Here is a 19,406-nt window from a genome sequence, read left to right on the forward strand (position 1 = left end):
AAAGTCACATGGTCAAAAAAGAAATACTTCAGACCAGCTGCTAAATTGAACCCGATGGAAAATGAAGCGTATACTTGCTGCTATGTGATGCGCTGCAAAGAGGCCGTTCAGTTCAGGTTTTCATTTGATTTTATTGGAAACATTACAAAACTCTGGTGCAGCAGCATATTTCAGTTGTATGATCTTTAACACGTTCACATTTATGCAACCAATGTTGAGAATGGCTTTGTGACTATTGTCAAACAGTCGATAATTGTCAAGGAGACAAAAACACATGACTGGGACAGTAACAGTATCTAGCGCCTCCATGTGGCTGTAAGTGAAACTACACTAAACCTTCACACTACAGGTTAGAGGTCACATGTATTTTTGGCCAATTCCTGTTCAACAGCTAAGTTGAGTTTGGCTGCTAAATTCACTATTGTGATTTCGGAGCTGATGTACGACTTGGTTGATGCATTATTTTAAACAAAAGCACTTCAGCAAACCCAAAGCACAAGCCCAGAGAATCATTAAAAAACAAAAAATGCTTTATGTCTGATAAAAGCTGGCTGTCTGAACTCCTGCCGAGTTCGAGTGACTCAGTTAACACAGAAACAACAGGAGGACAAGTACAAACTCTGACAGATTTTCTAAACATTGTGCAGTTCTAAAACTGCACAGAAATGTCTGTTAAAAAAAGTGAAATATAGAAATGATTGCAGCCTGAATAAGAAAAAGCTGTGCAGAAATTACTTCAGATTAGTGTCTGATAAATAATGACCTTATTTAAACAGCATACAATTCACAGGAAAATGACTGTAGCATATCCAAACATCAGCTGATTTTGCAACTAGAGCTTCAGAGCTAGATTCACAGACAATGCCTATTTTGCCACTGTCTACTGTCTAAAACTAATATCCAGTTGATTTTCTGAAAGCCACTTAGTGTTGTATCAAAATATCTGGAACCTCTGACTAAGGCTGCACATAATGTTTATGTTCATTAAAGATCTCCATGTTTTTTTTTGTAAAATAAGAAGCAACGTGACCTTTGTCAATAAGAGTCATAAGTTTCCATCACTCGACCACCCAGTAGTTGAAACTCCAAATATTTTCAGCTGAATATATTCATACAGAATAAATAAATAGCAGTCAGTTCCCATTTTGCAAAATTAAATGTTTAGTTTAAGCTCTACATTCAAAAATTATTCAAGACACCTTGACATATTTAGACTTGGAGGCATTGGGTGCTACATAAATGAACGAGACAAGCCCCGATATTGAACAAGTACAACCGGTTCCCAACAGTTTGACCTTCGAGTGTTTGTTTTCCTTTACAATGTGTAACTATACCTGCTTTCATTTAAATCAATCTGAATAAGGGTCAGCAGCGGTTTGAGCAGCTCAGGTGAGTCTGGGAGGCATTTATGGCTTTAGCATAAACAAGATCTAAACGAAGAGCAGGGAAAGTTGGTTCTCTTCCCAAACCACAACTTTGATTCTCCCTCTCCAAATTCAGACACCAACAATAGACTGTAATAAAATTCAATAAAAAAAAATGCTGGTAAAATGCGACTAAACTTGCGAACTCCTGAGCTGAGCCTCAAATGAAGTTAAAGTCAAGAAGCTTCCACGTGTGTAGTTCACATGTGGTGGACAAAGGTTTCCGTCATTGTGATTGTCATGGATGTGATCAATAGTACTGCAGGTTTCGAAGTACTTCGTTTCACTAAAGGAAAACGCAGCACGGTCTATTGTTCATAATCAATTAAACAGTGATAACAAAACAACTACACAATATCTACAACTATGGTCCATGTCAACAGTCACATACCTAGAATATGGTACACGTCAATTTATTTTTTACAAACTCATTCTTTTCAAGAACAAAACCAGAGAGGAAAAAAAGTGGCACCGACTACGTTTTCTTCTGTGAAAAATGAACCCCAGCAGTTATGAGCATATGTGGAAGCTCTGAGCTATCAAGAGAATCCTGATGCGCAAATGAAAAAGCGACAGTGTCTCCCACAAGTGGAAACTGAATTGAACGCAAGAAACAAACAAAACCATTTTGACGGTGACTAAACGAGATACATAAACTAGAGCTTCCGTTAAACTGCTGCTTGGCCAAAACCTCAGGTTGAAACTGAAGGTTGCATGGCAGTAGACAGTAACCCACATCCATTGTTACGCCTCCATATACTCAACTCAGTAACTGCACATCACAGAACAAAGCCTATTTACAGAGTCGCACACGTTCCTGACACCCAGCATCTGAATAAACTCAAACTACGGTCGTATGTATACGAACTTCTATTCTACACATCTGAGATTCAGTTTATTTTGTTTTATCCCCTCTTTTTAACCACTCACCAAAGTAATGTATAAAAACAAACTGTATTTTGCCCTGGACATAAATCCTCAACTGTTCTTAAAAATAGAATGAGGTAAATCGCTGTAATGACAAGAACAAGAATGCACTGAATGAACACATCACTTTCCACCCCACACCTCTGTTCAACGTAGGCACAGTCTGCAGCACGTCCATGTCCACCTGTTTCCCTCTACACAGTTTTTGTGCCATTACTCTCCCTCGTCCTTTTCGTTTTGCCCGTCAAACCTGGTTTCTCCTTTCGCTGCTGCTGACGGACCGGCTCCGGCCTCAGACCTTTCTGTGCCGCAGCGCATCGGAGCTGCCGTTCAGCTTGCTCCGCCCAGATGGGGCGGTGCTGCCATTGCCCTGAGAGCAGTCCCGGTCAGCGGCGGGGGCCTCCTGCTTGCGTCGGCGGGTCTCTTTGTAGCGTAATGTGATGTCACTGTGAGAGGACGCATTAAATATACAGTTTACTTGCAATCCAGAGTTACTTTAGTTACTATGCGAACAGGCCACACGCCCTGCTCAGAGCCTTTCTTACCGGATGAAGAACCGCCACAGTGTCCAGATAAATATGAGGAAGATTCCTAGTAACCAGCACTGTGTGATGAAGAAAGGGATGGGCAGCATGATAGTGTTGGGGTCATATTTGACCACAATGAGGAATTCAGTAACCGTGATCGTCGACACCAACCACGCCTGCTGGCCAAGCTTCTTGTGAAACTTCCTGATGAGAAAAAAAAAAATCACAAATGTAAAGCTGGTGATGTGGGCAGCACACAGTCACAATAGAGCAAGGTCAGAAAGTCTCATCCACTACATGAAAATCTTTCCAAACACATGGAGCGTGTGTGTATGTGTGTAAAAGAATTACTTGCTCGTATTGTATTGTGTTTAATGATATTAAGATAAATCTCAGAAACAGTGCTTGGATTTAATTCCTACACTGCAAAAAGCTTTAATTGTTTAATATAACAGTGTGCAGCTACTTCAGAGGAGTAAATGCTATTTACAGGTGGCTGAGATAAGGAGCTTATACTATCAGTGAGGTAAACACACTAAGCGGCTCTGAGGGTTGTCCACAACAGCCTCACATGCAGTGAACATGGTGAACGCAAGGATTGCGCTACAGTTTTACTGGACTCCACAAACCGGCCTGCTTATCATCATAACAATGTAGGACAACATGCAGGTATTAGTTGGCCTCAGGGTCAGATATTCCCTTCCTTTTTGTCGTCTTTGACATTTAAAGAAGCCAGTGAATTTGATCTTGTGGACCTGTAAACATTGGGCTTGTGCCACTCACGGGTGATCCATGAAGTCGTAGATCTCCCTCATGGCGACGCCGCCGACGTTGACGAAAAAGACCAGCCGGAGCAGCACGAGGTAGTGTTCTGGAGGCATCCACAGTACAAACTTCAGGTAGAAGGTGTTCAGCTCTGCAAGGAGGAACTGGGAAGGAAGAATATACAATAACACTTTTACATTTGGGCCATGAGCTTCCAAAAAAGATTATTTATTGCCCTTAACATTTTCCCAGCTCAGTTAAAGGCAGGATTCTTTCCTACCATGAAGATGATGCCTAACACAGCAAGCCAGCGACGCAGGTTTGAAGCGGGTTTCCACTCAAATTTCACCCAGCTGTACGGTGTGAACTGGAATGCTATACGCTTTATCTTCCCCCTGGAAGCCACACAGCAGAGAAGAAGTTAGACATGAGGCTTATTTTAGCTATTTTACCATCAAATCAACAGCACAGGAAATACGCCATAGAAGCTGTTTCTGTGTTTACAAAGAGGAAGAATGTGTTGGGTCATACTTGTATGTAGGAATGTTCCACAAGCCCTGCCACTGGTAGGGCTTCATTGAGAGCCATGCTAGCGTCTTCATGCCACAGTAGATCCCCAGTGAGTTACACACCAACACATCCATGATCCACTGGAGAGACAAAGAGAGAGAAGACTGATTTACACAACCTGGCTTCGCCTACTCAGGTTTCTTAAGAAGATAAGATAAGAAAACCTTTAATAGTCCCGCAGTGGGGAAATTACCTCTCACAACAGCAGTACAGATGAGCAAGAATACAGGTACAGAACAGTTTGTGTTGGCACAGTACAAAGCAGTACTGTACAGTTAGAGTGAGTATGAGGTCATTGCAGGGTTATTGCACAGTAATGGGTATAAGATTTGTACCGGTAACAATATACATGATTGTTCACAGATTTACACAAATATTGTGCAGAGCAGGTTGCTATATAAACCACTGATGCAGTGGGTGAGTGACTGTGGTGGGATGTGGTCAACAGTTCTGATTGTACAGTCTGACAGCAGCAGGTAGGAAGGATCTTCGCCTACTCAGGTTTCTTACTTCCACTGTGCCTTAACTAATCAATCAAGTAGTAGAAATCAAGTAGGTTTACTGTGGCTCCAGACAGATGTAGGTACTATGATACAGCTCACAGTGGTTCTACACTTATCTTCACCTCACCATGACAAGAGCTTGCTGTTAAACTATCTGAGAGGTAGCTAAGAGTTTAGTTCTGCATCTCACAGCTCAGTCCTTTCAAATAAACATTAGGGACTCAACTCTTTATCCTTTGAAGCTTAGTACTGGATTTTTTTATATATTTTTCTCACACCAGATAGAAAAAAACAGCCAAACAAATGAGTTGAGCAAATGTATTTATACGTACGTGGTCCCACCAGCACTCTGAGAAGTTGGGTAACTGGTGCTCCAGGCTGTATTCCAGAAACTCAAACATGACACTGATTATCATACACATCCACCAATCCCGTATCATAAGAGTCTGTAAAAAGAGAGCGACATGATATGATGAGTAGGAGGAGAAGTGGGAGAAGGTCAGCAAGATACAGATACTGCAGATGCATTAGAGCAGAATGCTATTCTGCTTCTAAAGAAAAGCACCTAAAAGCACAACCAATACTATTCAGCTACTACTTAATTAGTCAAAGCAAATTATTTCAATTAGACAATTAAATGCCAATCTAGTGAGCAATAACTATAAAATGTAAAGACGGGTTGTGTTCATTTACTCTGTCATAACTTACTTTGATGTACCATCCCAGGAAATGAGCTGGAACAAAGCCGTCCATCTTGTCCTACAGTGACAAACCAGTGTGGAGATTTCAGATTACGTTGTGCTCAAAGAATGTTATCACAAAAATGTATTAAAGCTCTCCTTCATTTATTTAGTAGGAATCCAAAATCTCAGACAACTTCTGAAACAGAAAAAAAAATCCACACATCTGGTCCTTATTCTGAGAAAGAGTGTCATTCAGTGGGGTTAGTGGGTTTGACCCACTTTAAAGGCCTGAAATGAGGCTAACAGTAGATATGTGGTCTGGGTGGTGCTGGTGGCAGCAGACTCCTTCCCTCCCCAGGGGTTAGAAGGCCTAGTTTTAACTGATGGGCTATAATCTGCATCAGGCACTATCCTCGGGAGACAGTCAGCAGCCACAGCAAGTGTGTGCAAAAATAACATATAATATGAGTAAAGAACAACTAATGCTAAACATAATGGAAGGAAAAGTCCAGTTTGAAATGAATTGTCTCACCCAAATGTTGTGGAAAGGGTCCGTAGAGTTGCCTGGGTCATAGATAAGGCAGTTTCCTCCATAGTCGCGCTCAGGGAGGGGGACGCCCAATTTGGGGTCGATGTATTTCATGAACTGTCGCCCATCATGCACCGTCTGCAAAAAGAGTTGGGGGAAAAGCCCAAAGACTGAATACAGGACACACGCTTAAGAAACACAATGAAACAGTTCATATGCTACAGATAAATTTTTTTTCTTACACAATGTAAATAAACATGGGGGAACACAAACTCCTAAAAATTTACTGTGTCTCAGTTTTTTTTCAAACAGCAGACCCACCTGGAAAAGGATGAAGATGAGGAAGAGTTCATAGACCACAGTGACACATAGCCAGAAGCGCCAGTAGGCTACAGAGAGATAGAACAATGCAATATGAATTTAGTTTTAGTTTCTCTGTAGTTACTAAGTTAGAAAGTCCCAAACTGTGGCTAAATGTAGTGTGTCCATTAGGTACATTTATAAAATATCTATTTTATTTTAAATTCTATTGCAAAATCTTCTGAATTTGTGTGTTTATTTGGAGAACACATTTACATGGTAACACCAAATGAACCTACTTAGCTGGTTCAACAGGTGAAGGTGGAAGTTTACAAAAACAACATACCCCCCCGGGCTGCCCTTCATCTAGCACAGCTTAAGATGAGACAAGCAGGCACATGTAACGCAAAAGCAGCAGCAGCAGGAGCAGCTTTGTTTCTTGTTCTGCCACTTCTTCACGTCTTCATCTGGCCACCACACCCTGTTATATTCCTTCTTTACATTTTCCTGCTCATATGTGCTGTCTAAGCATGACCTGCTTAAAATCCAACTATAAAAATGTACAAGAGAAGCATCCCTTGAGGTATATAGCAAATTTAAGTAAGAGACTTTTACATCTCAGTTAAAAAGCATTTAGATGAGCTGCAGCTGAAAGCTGAGAAAGGTTTTTTATCATGACGGAATGAGTAGTGACATTAGCAAGGACCTCATCACAAAGACAAGCACAATTGTTTTTTCTTACAAATAGCGCCAGGATCAGAATTACTTCCAACAAATGCCAGAATCATTGGGCTTCAATAAAGGCATTTTTACCTGGATGGGGTCTAGTGAAAGGTCCATCTTTGGCTTGTGTCACTCCAAAACAGAGAAAAACTAAAATGCTGGCTACGATCCCCCTAAAACAGAACAATAAGAATCATGCAAAATGAAGATGAAGTTCATGTTAAGCTATATTTACACAAACAAACAATCTATGTGGATTGAGATAGATTCATCTCTTAGCAGGAAAGAGTGGTTAATTGCATCTTATTACCACTTACTTTGTTTACCAACATGCACATGCTTAAACACTGCAGTGTCACAATCAGAAACCCAGGAGATCAACGTCGACACAAACAGGCAAAGCTTGGACATTCAATGGGATTAGAGTTGTGCCTGTCCAAGGATGGAGGCGCGCGTGTGTGTGTGTGTGTGTGTGTGTGTGTGTGTGTGTGTGTGTGTGTGTGTGTGTGTGTGTGTGTCTTATAAATGTGTGTGGGTGGAACGTACGCTATTCAGAGACGACAACTGTAAGTGTGGTTAAACCAGTGAGTGTGTTAAATTAGCTGAATGTTTCAGAGTGGGGGGGGGGCGAGTGTGGGAGAAAGAGTACACGAAAGACGTCTGAACTGTGTTCAGAGACTCTGCCGCTGCCAGGAATGAGCATTAGTCCTTATCCTGACGAGTCGGACTGAGACGACGGAATCAAATCCTGTTAAAGAGTCGTCCCACAATCCTTCACAAAAACAACCTGATTACTGTCAGTATTAAAACCACACACATGCACTGATCACGTGCACAGTTTGGCTGTTCATGCACTCGTCCAATTAAGCCACAACTGCTTAATCACAAGGACTTTTTACTTTTCTACTTTTAAATAAGGATAAAAACTCATTGTTTGGGATGTTTTCCACTATTCCAAGTTTATGGTAGCGAGTTAATGACAAGTCATTTGACAACAAGGAGTTTGCCTTGTGCCTTAACTATAAACGAGTCAGTGTAGTCCACAACTCACCAGCATCAATAACTGGGAGTAAACTGGATCACATGGTGCCTTAACCTCCATGACCCAGTACATGCTGATGTTCCACATTCTTCAGAATTTTAGATTTCCACAGAATGCTACATGGTACAGAGGGTCCAACTGGGATCATGTTGGAAAGTGGAGGAGGAGGAAGCGAGTGAGTTTACAATGAATGCTGCACCGTGACCATGTTGTTGTGGCCATCTGGGTTTTTATGCCAGCGTGAGTTGCGATAACCAGGTCTGTGCTCATTGGCTCGTTCTGTTATTCGGCCTGACCCGCAAACAAAGTCAACGCTTGTGCAATATACTAGAATTTATCTTACCAATATACACAGTTTGTATTCAGGGTCCCCCTTAGACAACATTATCTGATGACACGCTGCCTGTTAATGCTTTTTGGAAACACAAACTCAAATCAATTTCTGAAAGTGCCCTGGTTTCACAGGCAAAAGCCAATTACTGATAATACTGCTGTCAAACATACCCATTAAACATTAAATGTATTTAGCCCATCACAGGGTTCCGTGAATGGAGCTCAGGCATATGGCCTGCCTGCTCGCTACTGCAGGGATGTGGAGGAAATGACGAACGCTGGCGACTGACCTCTTGGTGTTGTAGGCCGTGTCCTGGGGGGTCTCCTCCAACAGTGTGACGTAGACCAGCGCACAGGTCAGAATGAACAGCACAGTCACAGTATGGGCTCGCCTGGAAAGAGAGGGGAGGAGAGAGAATTAGACGCGGCCAAGTCCAGAGAAAACCAGTGATGCTGCAGACCAGGATTTTTTCAGAAGCCAAGGGAAAAAGGATTGTCAGATGTTGTCAGTCTGCAGCCAAGATCGAGTTTCAGGGACTTAACGGAGCTTGATGTTAAATTAAATTAAATGAAGTTCAGCCGTGCTTCTAAACACAAAGGTGCCATGTCAGGTGTCATTAGCGTTTCCGCTCTGCTCTGCCTCCTTATCCAACCTGTTTAGCAGGAGACACAGGGGAGGGCCTGGTTCCTCTCTTGCCTGACAACCACACACCGCCAGGAAGCAAAAGACACGCCAGAAATACCAGCCCGCTGTAACGCAGAGGCAGACTAAGCTTAGAACAAACCTCCCCACTAACCCAAGATTGAGGCTGAGCATCTAGATAAAATAAGCTACTGCTTGAAGATAGTCCAACAAGCAGAGGATAAGCAGAAATAGCCTAATGCCGTCCCGAGCTCAGCTTTGTAGCAGAAATAGATTTGACACGTAGAGTTTGACTGCAGTGAACTAGAAAATGTGCCTCTATTTAATAAAACCTGCTTGACTGTCACAATTGCACATTTCCATGAACTAATTCTGTTAGAAGTTATACATTCACTGCACCTCTATCATTTAAATAATACTAGATTCTCAATGACTCCTTCCGTTAAGCACCCAACTCTCTCATACCTGAGGTGTCAATTATAGAAAATAGCTATTTATGGAAAAAACGTGGTGTGGCAGAATATAATTTCATTTTCACTATCTGAGTTCAACACAAGGTTTAACAAAGATTTGCCTATTGACGGGCACGAAACGCTCCCTCAGCTCCCATCTGTCTGACAAAGCAGGTTTCACGCCACAGCTGTACCCTCCTTAACAACCAGGGGAAGCTGTGGTCAACAAACAGCTCTGGGTTAGAAGTCTGTACATGAGAGAACACTCGTTCCCATGATCACAAGTCAGTTCTTACGAATGCTGATCGCGGTTAAATCTCAGGACAACCTAATAATGGCTCCTGCCAGAACCAGCCAGCTTTAATGAGACCAGACTCCTAAACTATACATGAATGTGAATTAACACATTACCTCCACTGTGACTGAAACCTGAAAGTCACAGCTGTTAACAAACCATTGCAAAACTCTCATAAGGTTCATCTCTGAGCACCAGACAGTCATCGGCTCCTAACTGTTGAACAGCTCAGCAGATTCTTACTGTGTCTCGCTCCACACGCAAAGCACTAAGATGCTCAGACGCTTAAAGACGCGGGGCCTGTGTGTCAGTTCACCTTGAATCCCCAACAGCCTCCCGTCTGCAAACACACGCATCCTCCCGCAGCGACGCGTGTCGCCACTTCTGACCGCCGATTTGGCGGATTTTTCCTGCCAAGCACCGACTAAGCCCGAGCACTTGACACGATGCACTGCGTGACACTCAGAACCGCTGACGGCGCATGGGGCGAGGACGCACTCACCAGAAGAACGTGTTGGTGCCGTCGTCGTAGACTTCGCACTCCGTGTTCCTGCGGTGCAGGCTCTCCCTGGAGGTCTGCTTCATCACCCTGGCTCTAACAGGCGGGCTCGGCTCCGGGCAGCCGGGCTCCACCGCGCCGTTGACCTGCTCGTTGGCGGACGCTGCCGCCGCGGAGCCGCACCTGCCGGGGGCGTCGATCGCGGCCGCGCTGCCTTTCTTGGACTCGGGTTTAGTCATGGCTTCGGCGAAGCGGCCGCCGTCTGGGCTTGGAGCGGTGCCTCGCGCGCTCTGCTCTTATCCCCGGGTTCCGCGCCCTCGCGCCGTCGCCCGCGTCAGCCCCACCCAAGTGGCTGTCCGCATGCTGGGGGTGGTCGGAGGGGGTGAGCGTTAACGAGGCGAGGCGGGAGGGAATAAACCTGAAAATCACGTCCTCGGCGACTCCCGAACACCGCCCCGCTCCAGCCTCACCGCTGATCGGGTGACATAAGTGACCAGCGCTTATTCTGACACCGCCTAGTTGTGCGAGCGCATTCCACAATGAGCTAACTGAAACAATCACGTGTCAACGTGACAACACGCACGAAAAAAAAACACTGTTGGGCATTTAAGCGATAAAAGAAATCGAGCGGTTTAAATGTCATTATGAGCAATGAAGCGCTACGGCGCGCGCAGCTTCGCTAGCCGCGTTAGCTAACTGTAGCTGTGTAATTTTGTGCCCTTGCTAACAATGCTAAGCTACCTGGGAGATTGTTAACAATTAACCAACGTAACCCCACGGTTATAATAGTCGGTGGGTTTATCCTTTACGTCTCTGAAACTCTACAGCTTATCGGGATGGCGCTGCCGTTTACATTAAGCTATCGTAACTTACCAGCGGAATTTAAAGGAGGAACGCCCTCAGTCGGAGTGAATCCAGGAGCCACTGAAGCTACATCTGCACGAAAGCTTGTTAATTGTTCTTGCAAGAGAAAAGAAAGTCCGTTTACCGGTTGACCGTGTCGCGTTTAGTCCGTAGCAACACAACGTAAAGCGTTCGCTCTACACAGACGCACTCGTCACATGGATGGCGTATCCCGGGCGTCAAGTGAACAACAGCACCAACAAAGCTTCCGGTACTTGATCTTCATAATAAAAAAAAACTCTTTACTCGAGCATTCAACTTTCTCTTATGTTGAAATCACAACCTTCAACTCGGAAGTCTAACTCCGACTACTTTTCCCAATTTCGCTAGCTTGACAAGGTAGCCCCTCTGGCGGGCTCAATTGTGAAAAAATACTTTTGTGAGTCTTGTTTGTAAAAGTTATCAATTTTTTTCACAAATTTTAGATTCCATGTCAAAAATACATTAAATCAAATGCAGTTAATGTTGCAGCTGTCGATTATAAAACTACATTATAAAACTCGCCGCTAGTACTGTAACATGTTTTGACTATTCTTGTGTCGTCACTTCCTTTAACCTTCAACCATAAAATACATGTTTGTGTATTGTGTACATTATTTCAAAAATTGTTTGTAATAATATCAGCCTCTCTTTTAAAAATAGGATGGTGAATAATATATTACATTTTGAGTTTGACGCTGAGCAACTTTGGATTTGTCTGCAGGTTTAAAGAGGTAAAGAAAAAAGCATCAGCCGACAAACCATGGCAAAACTTATTTTTTCCTGTAACCAGATATGCAGAATAAGATCACTCACCAAAAATACAGCTCAACGCATCAGATCTCCCTTTACTGACACATATCACATCTGTATCACCTTAATATGAAAGCACTACTTGGTGAAACAAAAAAAGAAAAAATGTGATCATGAACTTTGGTTGTGTGTATTAAAATCAGAACCACAGCCAAATACAACATTCTGTGCAGTGTAGATGATGCACACCAAGGTCTGTGAATCATGACATGCTGGAGCATTATAAACTGTGAGGACAGAGGTTTTACTATTTTAAAGGTAAATAAATATTAGGAGTGAAAACAGTGAATCAGTTTTTATACTGACTCAGATTGCTCAATTCAAAAATGAAAAAGCTCCCAACAACAATACAATTCCCTTTACCAAATGTAAAATGTGACTTGAATTCATGGGCAGACATTAACTCTGGTTGAAGGGGCAGCTTTACAAAAGCACATACAAGCTATAAAGTCTATGAATGTGTTTGAAGGAGCAGCATAAGTTGGGTGCAGGCATGCGTGACGGCTTGTGTTTTTAACTTTTGCTTTAACTAAGGTCACAGCTTCTAAGTATTGTGAAAACATTCCAAGATCTAATTTTAGACAACTGATTAAGTAGCTGTAGACATTTTTTCAAGCAGGAGGCTGCAGGCTACACTGGTTTGTGTAATTTGCGAACATTTGACTGTCCTGTCGTGAAGGATATGCAAACCATCCAGTGAAAAGGGTGCGTGTTTGTTGTTATGCACACAGTTTAATAAAACTGCACCTCACTGAAACAAGACAATAGCAAACATGCTGTAACTGCAGACGCTGTGTCTGATGAGCTGGAACGTGTGCACACACAAAGTGTCTGAGCTCTTTGATTAGGAAAGGGCAGCTCATCTGGGAAGTCACTCATTCGGGCGTATCCAACGATGGACCTATACGAGCTAAACATCAACATGCCGGGAAAACTGTGCCGCAGAGGACTGTGGGGTGAAGTGGCCCTGCAGGGAGGCCTCTAGCCTCTGACATCAAAGGAACAGGCTTGTTCAGGTGAGTGTGGGCCGCGTGGGGGTGGGAGTGGATATCAACGCCCTGGAAATGGCTCTGTCACATGATGCCTTTACAACAACCCCAAACCACAACAGCCACACAAAGCACTTCAGGAACATCTGATTAGGAATTAAAATTAGCACAATCCAATAAAAACAAAAGGCCCCCCATAGATTTACACAAGAGTCCAGAGAGGTTTATTAGGACACATTCGGGCCTCTGGCTGTTTATTGTGTTTGTCGATGGGAGTTCATTTGTATGTGTGCCAATAGCCTCTAAAACATCAGCTAACATCTGACACGCCTGAGGGGAAAGTCTTTCTTCTGCTACTTACAGCAAATCTGTAGTCTGTCTGAAAAAAGTAAAAGGCTGATGTTTATCTGAATGAGCAACACGGCTTCAATGACGGCTGAATTGAAGTTTCTAATGTGCAGCATGAGTTGTTTAAAGTTATAAACATTATGTGTATGTGTACTATATGGTTTACGATGGCGCCATTAAGATTTACATCTATGAATTTGTTGACGCTTAAATACTTTCGAATTTGACTAAGCGCAATTTGCCACTAGATGGAGCTAAATTCTAATACATATAGATTCCTGCTTGTGTGGATTCAAAACAACAAAATCAACAAAGTCTAAATGTTGTTATTTTCATTGTCACGAAAGCAACACTCGGGAAAACAGGTTTTCACTTAGTTGGAAGTACAGTGTTTCCTAAGTAAATGCTTTTTCCCCTCAATTAATAGCAATTTGTTATTCAACAACAAAATAAATAGTATTTTGTTCCAAATAACCCGCTCATCAACTAACCGTAGTTCTTTGGGGAACAGACCCTCACATGATGAGGACACACAAAAAACCTTTGCATTAGCACATGACGTCCTGGTTTTTAGTAACTCACCTTTACTTTATGAAGAACTCGTAATTCATCACTGTGTCAATCTGAGACATTAAATGATAAAATATTGCAGTTGAGAATCGGAAATCGCTTCGATTGCGCAAAATAACGGTGGCACTCACAAAGTGACGAGCTGCAGCTTCGTTTGAGTTTTAACAGACTTCTCCTGTGAGGTTTCACCGCGGGAGGGCGCTGTTCACCCACTCCACACCGTGAAGGCGTTGTCCGCGTCTCTCGACTGTAAAGATCGAGGATCGTCAGAGACTCTGACACTTTACTGTCAAAAGGTCCTTGTGGATAAAGGAACCATTTAAACGATGACTTTTTATTCTAGCCGGCACACAAAGCCTGCACGTGTCTGGTTTAAAGTCTACCTTTATCCATACGTTAGTCCTCCATAACTAAACACTTGTTAATCAGGTACCTTTCCTCCGTGAAGATGAAGACTGGTCCGTCTCACTGTCAGCGGTTGACGCGTATGGAGATAATCCACGTCTTAACTGGATTATCTCCTTAAACCGTTTGAAAACACATTAGTTGTTTCTTTTACGCAATCACAGTGACAAGTGCTTTTCTTTGTGCCTGAGCCCAAACTGCTCACTTGTGCTTCTAACAAACGATTGCTCTGCGTCCTCGTCACGTTCCTGGTGTTTACTTTGTGTCTGTGCGTGAAACCTACATGTGTCCAAAATCCCCGCATGCCGAGAGAAAACACTGCAAGATCCGCGGAGCGTGGAGTTGTTACGGCTGCTACAATGTGCGGCTCAAACGTCGAACGAGACGTTCGCAAAATCAAAACTTTCTTTTATTTTGCATGTTTTAACATCACGTCCGATTATGGATGAGCACGCTATACACACGTCCAAAACCACCTTACATTTCATGACGACGTGGGGAAAATCCACTCGGTGGTTTATCAGAAAGTTACATCAGAGAGGAATCACAACGCCTCCGCGTGCAACCAAATGGGCACAGAGGGATCGCCGACGGGAAATCTGGAAGGAGTGTGTGTGTGTGTGTGTGTGTGTGTGCGTGTGTGTGCGTGCGTGCGTGCGCGCGCGTGTGTGTGCGCGTGCGTGTGTGTGTGTGTGTCGGGAGGGTTGGACCTCAGGCGACCAATGAGAGCGTCTTCTGAGGTGCCTGGCGTGACAGGCGACTTGTTGTGAGCTTATATACTCCGCGTATCTCCACAAAGGTGGATTTAAAGCGAACTGTGTGGAGGAGAGCGCGAGACGGGAGTGAGAGACAGACACGCGCACGCACAACAACATTTAAAGTTCTCCCGTCGCGGATCAATCACTGACACGCGGGCGTCTCTTTTTTTGTGCTTTTGAGTGATTCTCGGAAAACGAGCCCGTGGAGATGTCCAACGTCCAGTTATCGTGCAGCGCGCTGGAGAGGCTCGTGGCCAGGAGGACCTTTCCACTCCACAGACGCACCGGCGTCTGTCGCAACCTCTTCGGACCCGTGGATCACGACGAGCTGAACCAGGAGATGAAAAGCAAGATGCGGGAGATATCCGAGCGAGACCAGCAGAGGTGGAACTTTAATTTCGAGACCAACACCCCGCTGAATGGAGATTATGAGTGGGAAGAGGTTCCCGTGGATAAGACCCCAGTGTTTTATCGGGACTCTGTACAGAACGGCAGGACCCGGGTGCCTGCGACTCCCACGAAGCAGAAGCCAGACACGGAGTCGGTTTTGCCGGATACCCCTCGCATGGATGTACTGGAGCGCTTGGCTGCGCCCGAGAGCAGCGGCAGCGGCACCGGCACCGGCACCGGCAGCCCGTCTCCGGCGGAGGTCAACCAGGAGAACCGCACAGACAAGCTCAACTCAGGGAGACGGACCCAGCGACAGGTCCCGTGCGCTCGACAGAAGAGGACGACGTCCACTGACAACAACACGCACATCACAGGTAAGAACCCGCGTTCAGGCCTCACGTCCGCTGTCTGACTTCACACCATTCCCTGCGCTCGCAACCGGATTTCTGTGAATTAACCGTATTTCTCGTTTCCCTCAGACTTCTTCGTGAAACGAAAGAGGCCTGCCGACAGAAAGCCTAATGACGTGGGAGCCTGCCACCTCTCCAAGTCCCCAATCCCCGTGGAACAAACCCCACGCAAGAGAATCCGTTGAAGGTAAACAGCTTTATTCTAGTTTATAAACATTATAATACTTAGGATTTAATAACATGGCAAAAACAGTCGTCCCGTTTTGAAAACTGGTTTAACATTTAAATATTTAGCATCTATTTACTGCATCTGTGTGTTTTCCTCTTACGTTGGTTTTGTGCGTTCGTAGTCGGCGCAGTCAGGCTCATGTGAGACGCGGTGGGGAGTTTGTGGTGGCGCAATCGTGGTAGTAGTAATAGTAGTAGCTGTAGTAACGCTGCTGGTTGGGGGAGGGGGATGTGCGTCACCGTGTGGCGGGAAAGCGCTCGGTGACGCCCGCCGCAGAGGTTACGTCTCCTGTTTCCTCAGAAAGCTGACTCGCGTCCTTCTTCCAAAACGTCCGTTCCTCTTTAACTCACCGCGTCTCTTTTTTTTCCCCTCCGCAGATTCTTTTTTTTTTTTTTTGCACTATTTAATTACTGCGCATTTTCGGGGGATCACGGGAGCAAACGTTGGCTCTCCCCGTCCCCTGCGCCGGAGCGGGAGACGCACCGGGAGCGGAGGAGGGAGCCCCACCGAGCGGCCGCCTTGCGTCGGTGCGCCGCGGCGGAGCGCAGCCTGGACGCCGCCGCGGACTCTCAGGTTCAGGCCTGGTTCTTAGGGAGCGGCCGAGGGAATGACTTCTATCCAGTACAATGTAGCATCCATTGTTGCTTTGCATACAGCCACTCGACAGTGTTAAATGTTTTAACATCTGTGCAATCCTAAATTACTTAAAGAATTGTCTACACTGGCCAAAAGTGTACAGCTTTATATAGACAATAGCCTATAAATGTTTATTTCTGTTCATTTCTTATTTGTTTCTGTAAATGTATATTTTAAGACTATTCTAACTTATAATTTATTTATGTTTTTTATTTGTTGAATGCCTTGTTGGTTTAGCAAAAGGCCTTTTTTATTTTATTATTTACATTTTTATTGTGATGTTTTGCAATCATGTAGCTTCTCCTTCTTAGTCCACACTTGAAAATAGTGTTTGCGTCTGTGTGTTTTTTTTTTCCTGAGCCGTTTTTCTTTGTGGTTTCATAAGTGCCCTGATTGTGTCTTGCAAAAAGATTAGAATAAAATATTTTTCACTTCAACCGTATGAAATTATGTTGGCGTGTTTTTTTCGTTTAGGGCGTTTTGAAACGGTTCTAACTTTGGCTTGAAAGTAAAACTGGGAAATGAGACTTTGTGTTTGTATCATAATGTCGATACACACAACAAAAGGTTTACACGTTTCGGTGAACGTGAAGAGGCGTTAGTTTCCAAATGCGTGTTTTTATCATTATTGCTGTGAACACTAAAAACACATCACACCGCGTTCAGCCCAATTCCAGACGTCTCCAGCGGTGTCACAGGTACCGAGCTGCGCCTGTATCTGTTTCCTCCGTGCGTGCATTTACCTTGCGGGGGGAAAACGCATTCAAACGTGCAGCGTGGCAGCTGCGGGATATAGGCTGGGATTTAAAGGCCCTTTCGCCTCTCTAAAAGAAGCAGCAGCTGCCTTTGGATCCCCGCTTTGTCCGCCACGAAGACACCCCCACATCCACCCGCACTCAACAAGCCCTCTAAAGACCCACTCACATACACTGTTTACCCCTTCGTGGATACACCGGGCGTGGAGGCCACCTGCCAGAGCTGGAAAAAGAAAACTACTAGTCTTTGTGATTGTCCTCGTCTATTGAAACAAACCATTCAACAGGTCATACTTGCAAGTTTACCCTTAATTGAAAGAAGCCAAATGCAGTGCGCAGTGTGTGAATGCGCCCTGGGCCTCGGCTTCAGCCTGACAGCGCCGAAAACGCACTCATAATTCAATATTCGATCATTTTCCACAGGCTTCTGCCTCTGTTTAAACAGCCTCGACAGTAATGTTTTGATGGAAATTAAGACTTTTGATGGCCAGAGTGACTTTGTCAGCTCCGCGCAGCCATAAGCTCTGACGGGCCTGTTCTGATTTCCAACACAAAGCGCTCTCCGGCTCCATTCTTTCCTTTTTGTTGCCATATGGCAAATCCATGTAGACATAGCCAAGACCCATTCAGTCAGCCACAGAATGTCCTGCATCAGAGAACAAAAGACACTTTGTCTGGCTGCTCTATTGATACGAATGGGCGAAAAAATATTATAATTAATCTATGGCTATATCCAGCTAATTAACGCCCATATGCCCACGGGGAGCTGCGAGGCCATTCAGTGCACTTTTAAATTCTCAATAGTTTACATGTTAAAGACAACAGCTGTTCGCGTGTTACTTTAATGAAGTCCCGTCTATGTTGGATACTGGACACATTCAGGGGCTCGGAGTTAAAGGGGTCATCTTCCTTTATTTGTCTCTACAGCTGTGTAACTATAAAAAATTTGTCCCAATAAATAGAACTTAAATTCGAGTTCGTTTTCTCAATGAAAGGTATTGAATTCGAGCCATTATGAGAAAGGTCATAGGTTAAGGCCTGAAATAAAGCTCTAAGCTTCACCTCAAACACACAAACGACGGCGTTTAGCTGTAGTTTAACAGTAAATTAATTTAATCAGACTTTGCGCACAGTATGGAAACCATGAATTTCTAATAGGATTCAAATCCACGGCCTTTACATTGACTTCACAGAATGTCCCGTATGACAATTATGACTTAATTTGGCCCAGCTGTACGTGCAGTGGACATAAAGGAAAGAAATGACAGCTAACATACAGACCTCGTTAACAAGCCTGCTACAACGGAATATAATTAAACAACCAGCTGCTGACAGACAGAATCCGCCTCAAGAGCCCCGTGGAGTCCGCCAGCTGACTCACATCGACAGTTTTATCTGAGTCACAGCAGCACCTTCGTCTGGTTTAATTATGTTTACCACGACGCAATTGAAAGTGCCGAAACCAAGAATCTGATCGTTCAGTCTGACATCAAGAAGAACAAACGACTCAGTGCGTAAAAACAGAACACGTCCTTCAAAAGTGAAGCGAAATCATCTTAAAAATGAAAAATAATCCTCGTTTATTTAAAGTAATATGCTTTTGTTTCGGATACACTAACTGTTAAATAAAAAAGCGTAAAAGTTAAATGACAATAATCAGAGACTCGTCAATTTCACCCTTTGCGTAAAAATCCAGAACGAAAAGCGTAACAGAACGTGACAAGCCACGTTTATCGATTGTAAAGTGGACCCGCAGGAACCGAGCTTCCTCCGCGTCCCTCCATTTGTCTGCGCGGATCCGACGGGACAAATAATGGTGACGTTCACGTTGGCCTTTGAGTTCCAAGGCCCTAAATGTCGCAACAAAAATATAATTTCAGAAACACACTCCTAAATCACATTTTCCACTCAAAACACACAATTACCGGGGTACCCTGCAAAGACCGCAATTAAATATAGAAAGAAGGGAAATCAGCCAAAGGGAATTAGCATTTTCCATGACCATC

At 44.0% G+C, this 19,406-nt stretch overlaps 2 protein-coding genes across 6 annotated transcripts; one reads left to right on the top strand and one right to left on the bottom strand.

The window, feature by feature from the left end:
* Positions 1 to 111: 111 nt before the first annotated feature.
* ptdss2 (phosphatidylserine synthase 2) lies at positions 112 to 11,347 on the bottom strand. 4 transcript variants are annotated; one of them, XM_055509468.1, is made up of 14 exons: positions 11,089 to 11,333; positions 10,219 to 10,578; positions 8,617 to 8,718; positions 7,042 to 7,124; positions 6,250 to 6,317; positions 5,932 to 6,066; positions 5,425 to 5,475; positions 5,049 to 5,162; positions 4,175 to 4,293; positions 3,924 to 4,038; positions 3,662 to 3,807; positions 3,050 to 3,082; positions 2,897 to 2,955; positions 2,658 to 2,797 (listed from the first exon to the last, which is right to left on the bottom strand). In XM_055509468.1, the coding sequence occupies exons 2-13, from the start codon at positions 10,452 to 10,454 to the stop codon at positions 2,943 to 2,945; spliced, it is 1,215 nt and encodes a 404-aa protein (XP_055365443.1). In that variant the 5' UTR covers positions 10,455 to 10,578; positions 11,089 to 11,333; the 3' UTR covers positions 2,658 to 2,797; positions 2,897 to 2,942. The 4 variants fall into 4 exon arrangements, with proteins under 4 accessions (XP_040927060.1, XP_029008935.1, XP_055365442.1 ...); XM_041071126.2 differs by having other exon boundaries at positions 112 to 2,797; positions 2,897 to 3,082; positions 11,204 to 11,347; XM_029153102.3 differs by having other exon boundaries at positions 112 to 2,797; positions 2,897 to 3,082; positions 11,089 to 11,321.
* Positions 11,348 to 14,901: 3,554 nt separating this feature from the next.
* On the top strand, positions 14,902 to 17,092 carry cdkn1cb (cyclin-dependent kinase inhibitor 1Cb). Of its 2 annotated transcripts, XM_029154826.3 has the most exons (3): positions 14,905 to 15,744; positions 15,850 to 15,967; positions 16,387 to 17,092. In XM_029154826.3, the coding sequence occupies exons 1-2, from the start codon at positions 15,189 to 15,191 to the stop codon at positions 15,963 to 15,965; spliced, it is 672 nt and encodes a 223-aa protein (XP_029010659.1). In that variant the 5' UTR covers positions 14,905 to 15,188; the 3' UTR covers positions 15,966 to 15,967; positions 16,387 to 17,092. The 2 variants fall into 2 exon arrangements, with proteins under 2 accessions (XP_040927255.1, XP_029010659.1); XM_041071321.2 differs by having other exon boundaries at positions 14,902 to 15,744; positions 15,850 to 17,092.
* The last annotated feature ends 2,314 nt before the right edge of the window (positions 17,093 to 19,406 follow it).

This window comes from Betta splendens, chromosome 6 (genome assembly GCF_900634795.4).
Source record: "Betta splendens chromosome 6, fBetSpl5.4, whole genome shotgun sequence".
Taxonomy (NCBI): Eukaryota; Metazoa; Chordata; class Actinopteri; order Anabantiformes; family Osphronemidae; genus Betta; species Betta splendens.

What these genes read in the sequence shown, in the direction of transcription:
- cdkn1cb (XM_041071321.2), top strand. Translation starts at nt 15,189, where the DNA reads ATGTCCAACGTCCAGTTATCGTGCAGCGCGCTGGAGAGGCTCGTGGCC. An exon ending in CAACAACACGCACATCACAG is followed by an intron (nt 15,745 to 15,849) that starts GTAAGAACCCGC and finishes CGTTTCCCTCAG; the next exon opens with ACTTCTTCGTGAAACGAAAG.
- ptdss2 (XM_041071126.2), bottom strand. Translation starts at nt 10,454, where the DNA reads ATGACTAAACCCGAGTCCAAGAAAGGCAGCGCGGCCGCGATCGACGCC. An exon ending in TTTCACTAGACCCCATCCAG is followed by an intron (nt 6,318 to 7,041) that starts GTAAAAATGCCT and finishes ATCTCTCTGTAG; the next exon opens with CCTACTGGCGCTTCTGGCTA. An exon ending in TGTTAGGCATCATCTTCATG is followed by an intron (nt 3,808 to 3,923) that starts GTAGGAAAGAAT and finishes CTTCCTTCCCAG; the next exon opens with TTCCTCCTTGCAGAGCTGAA.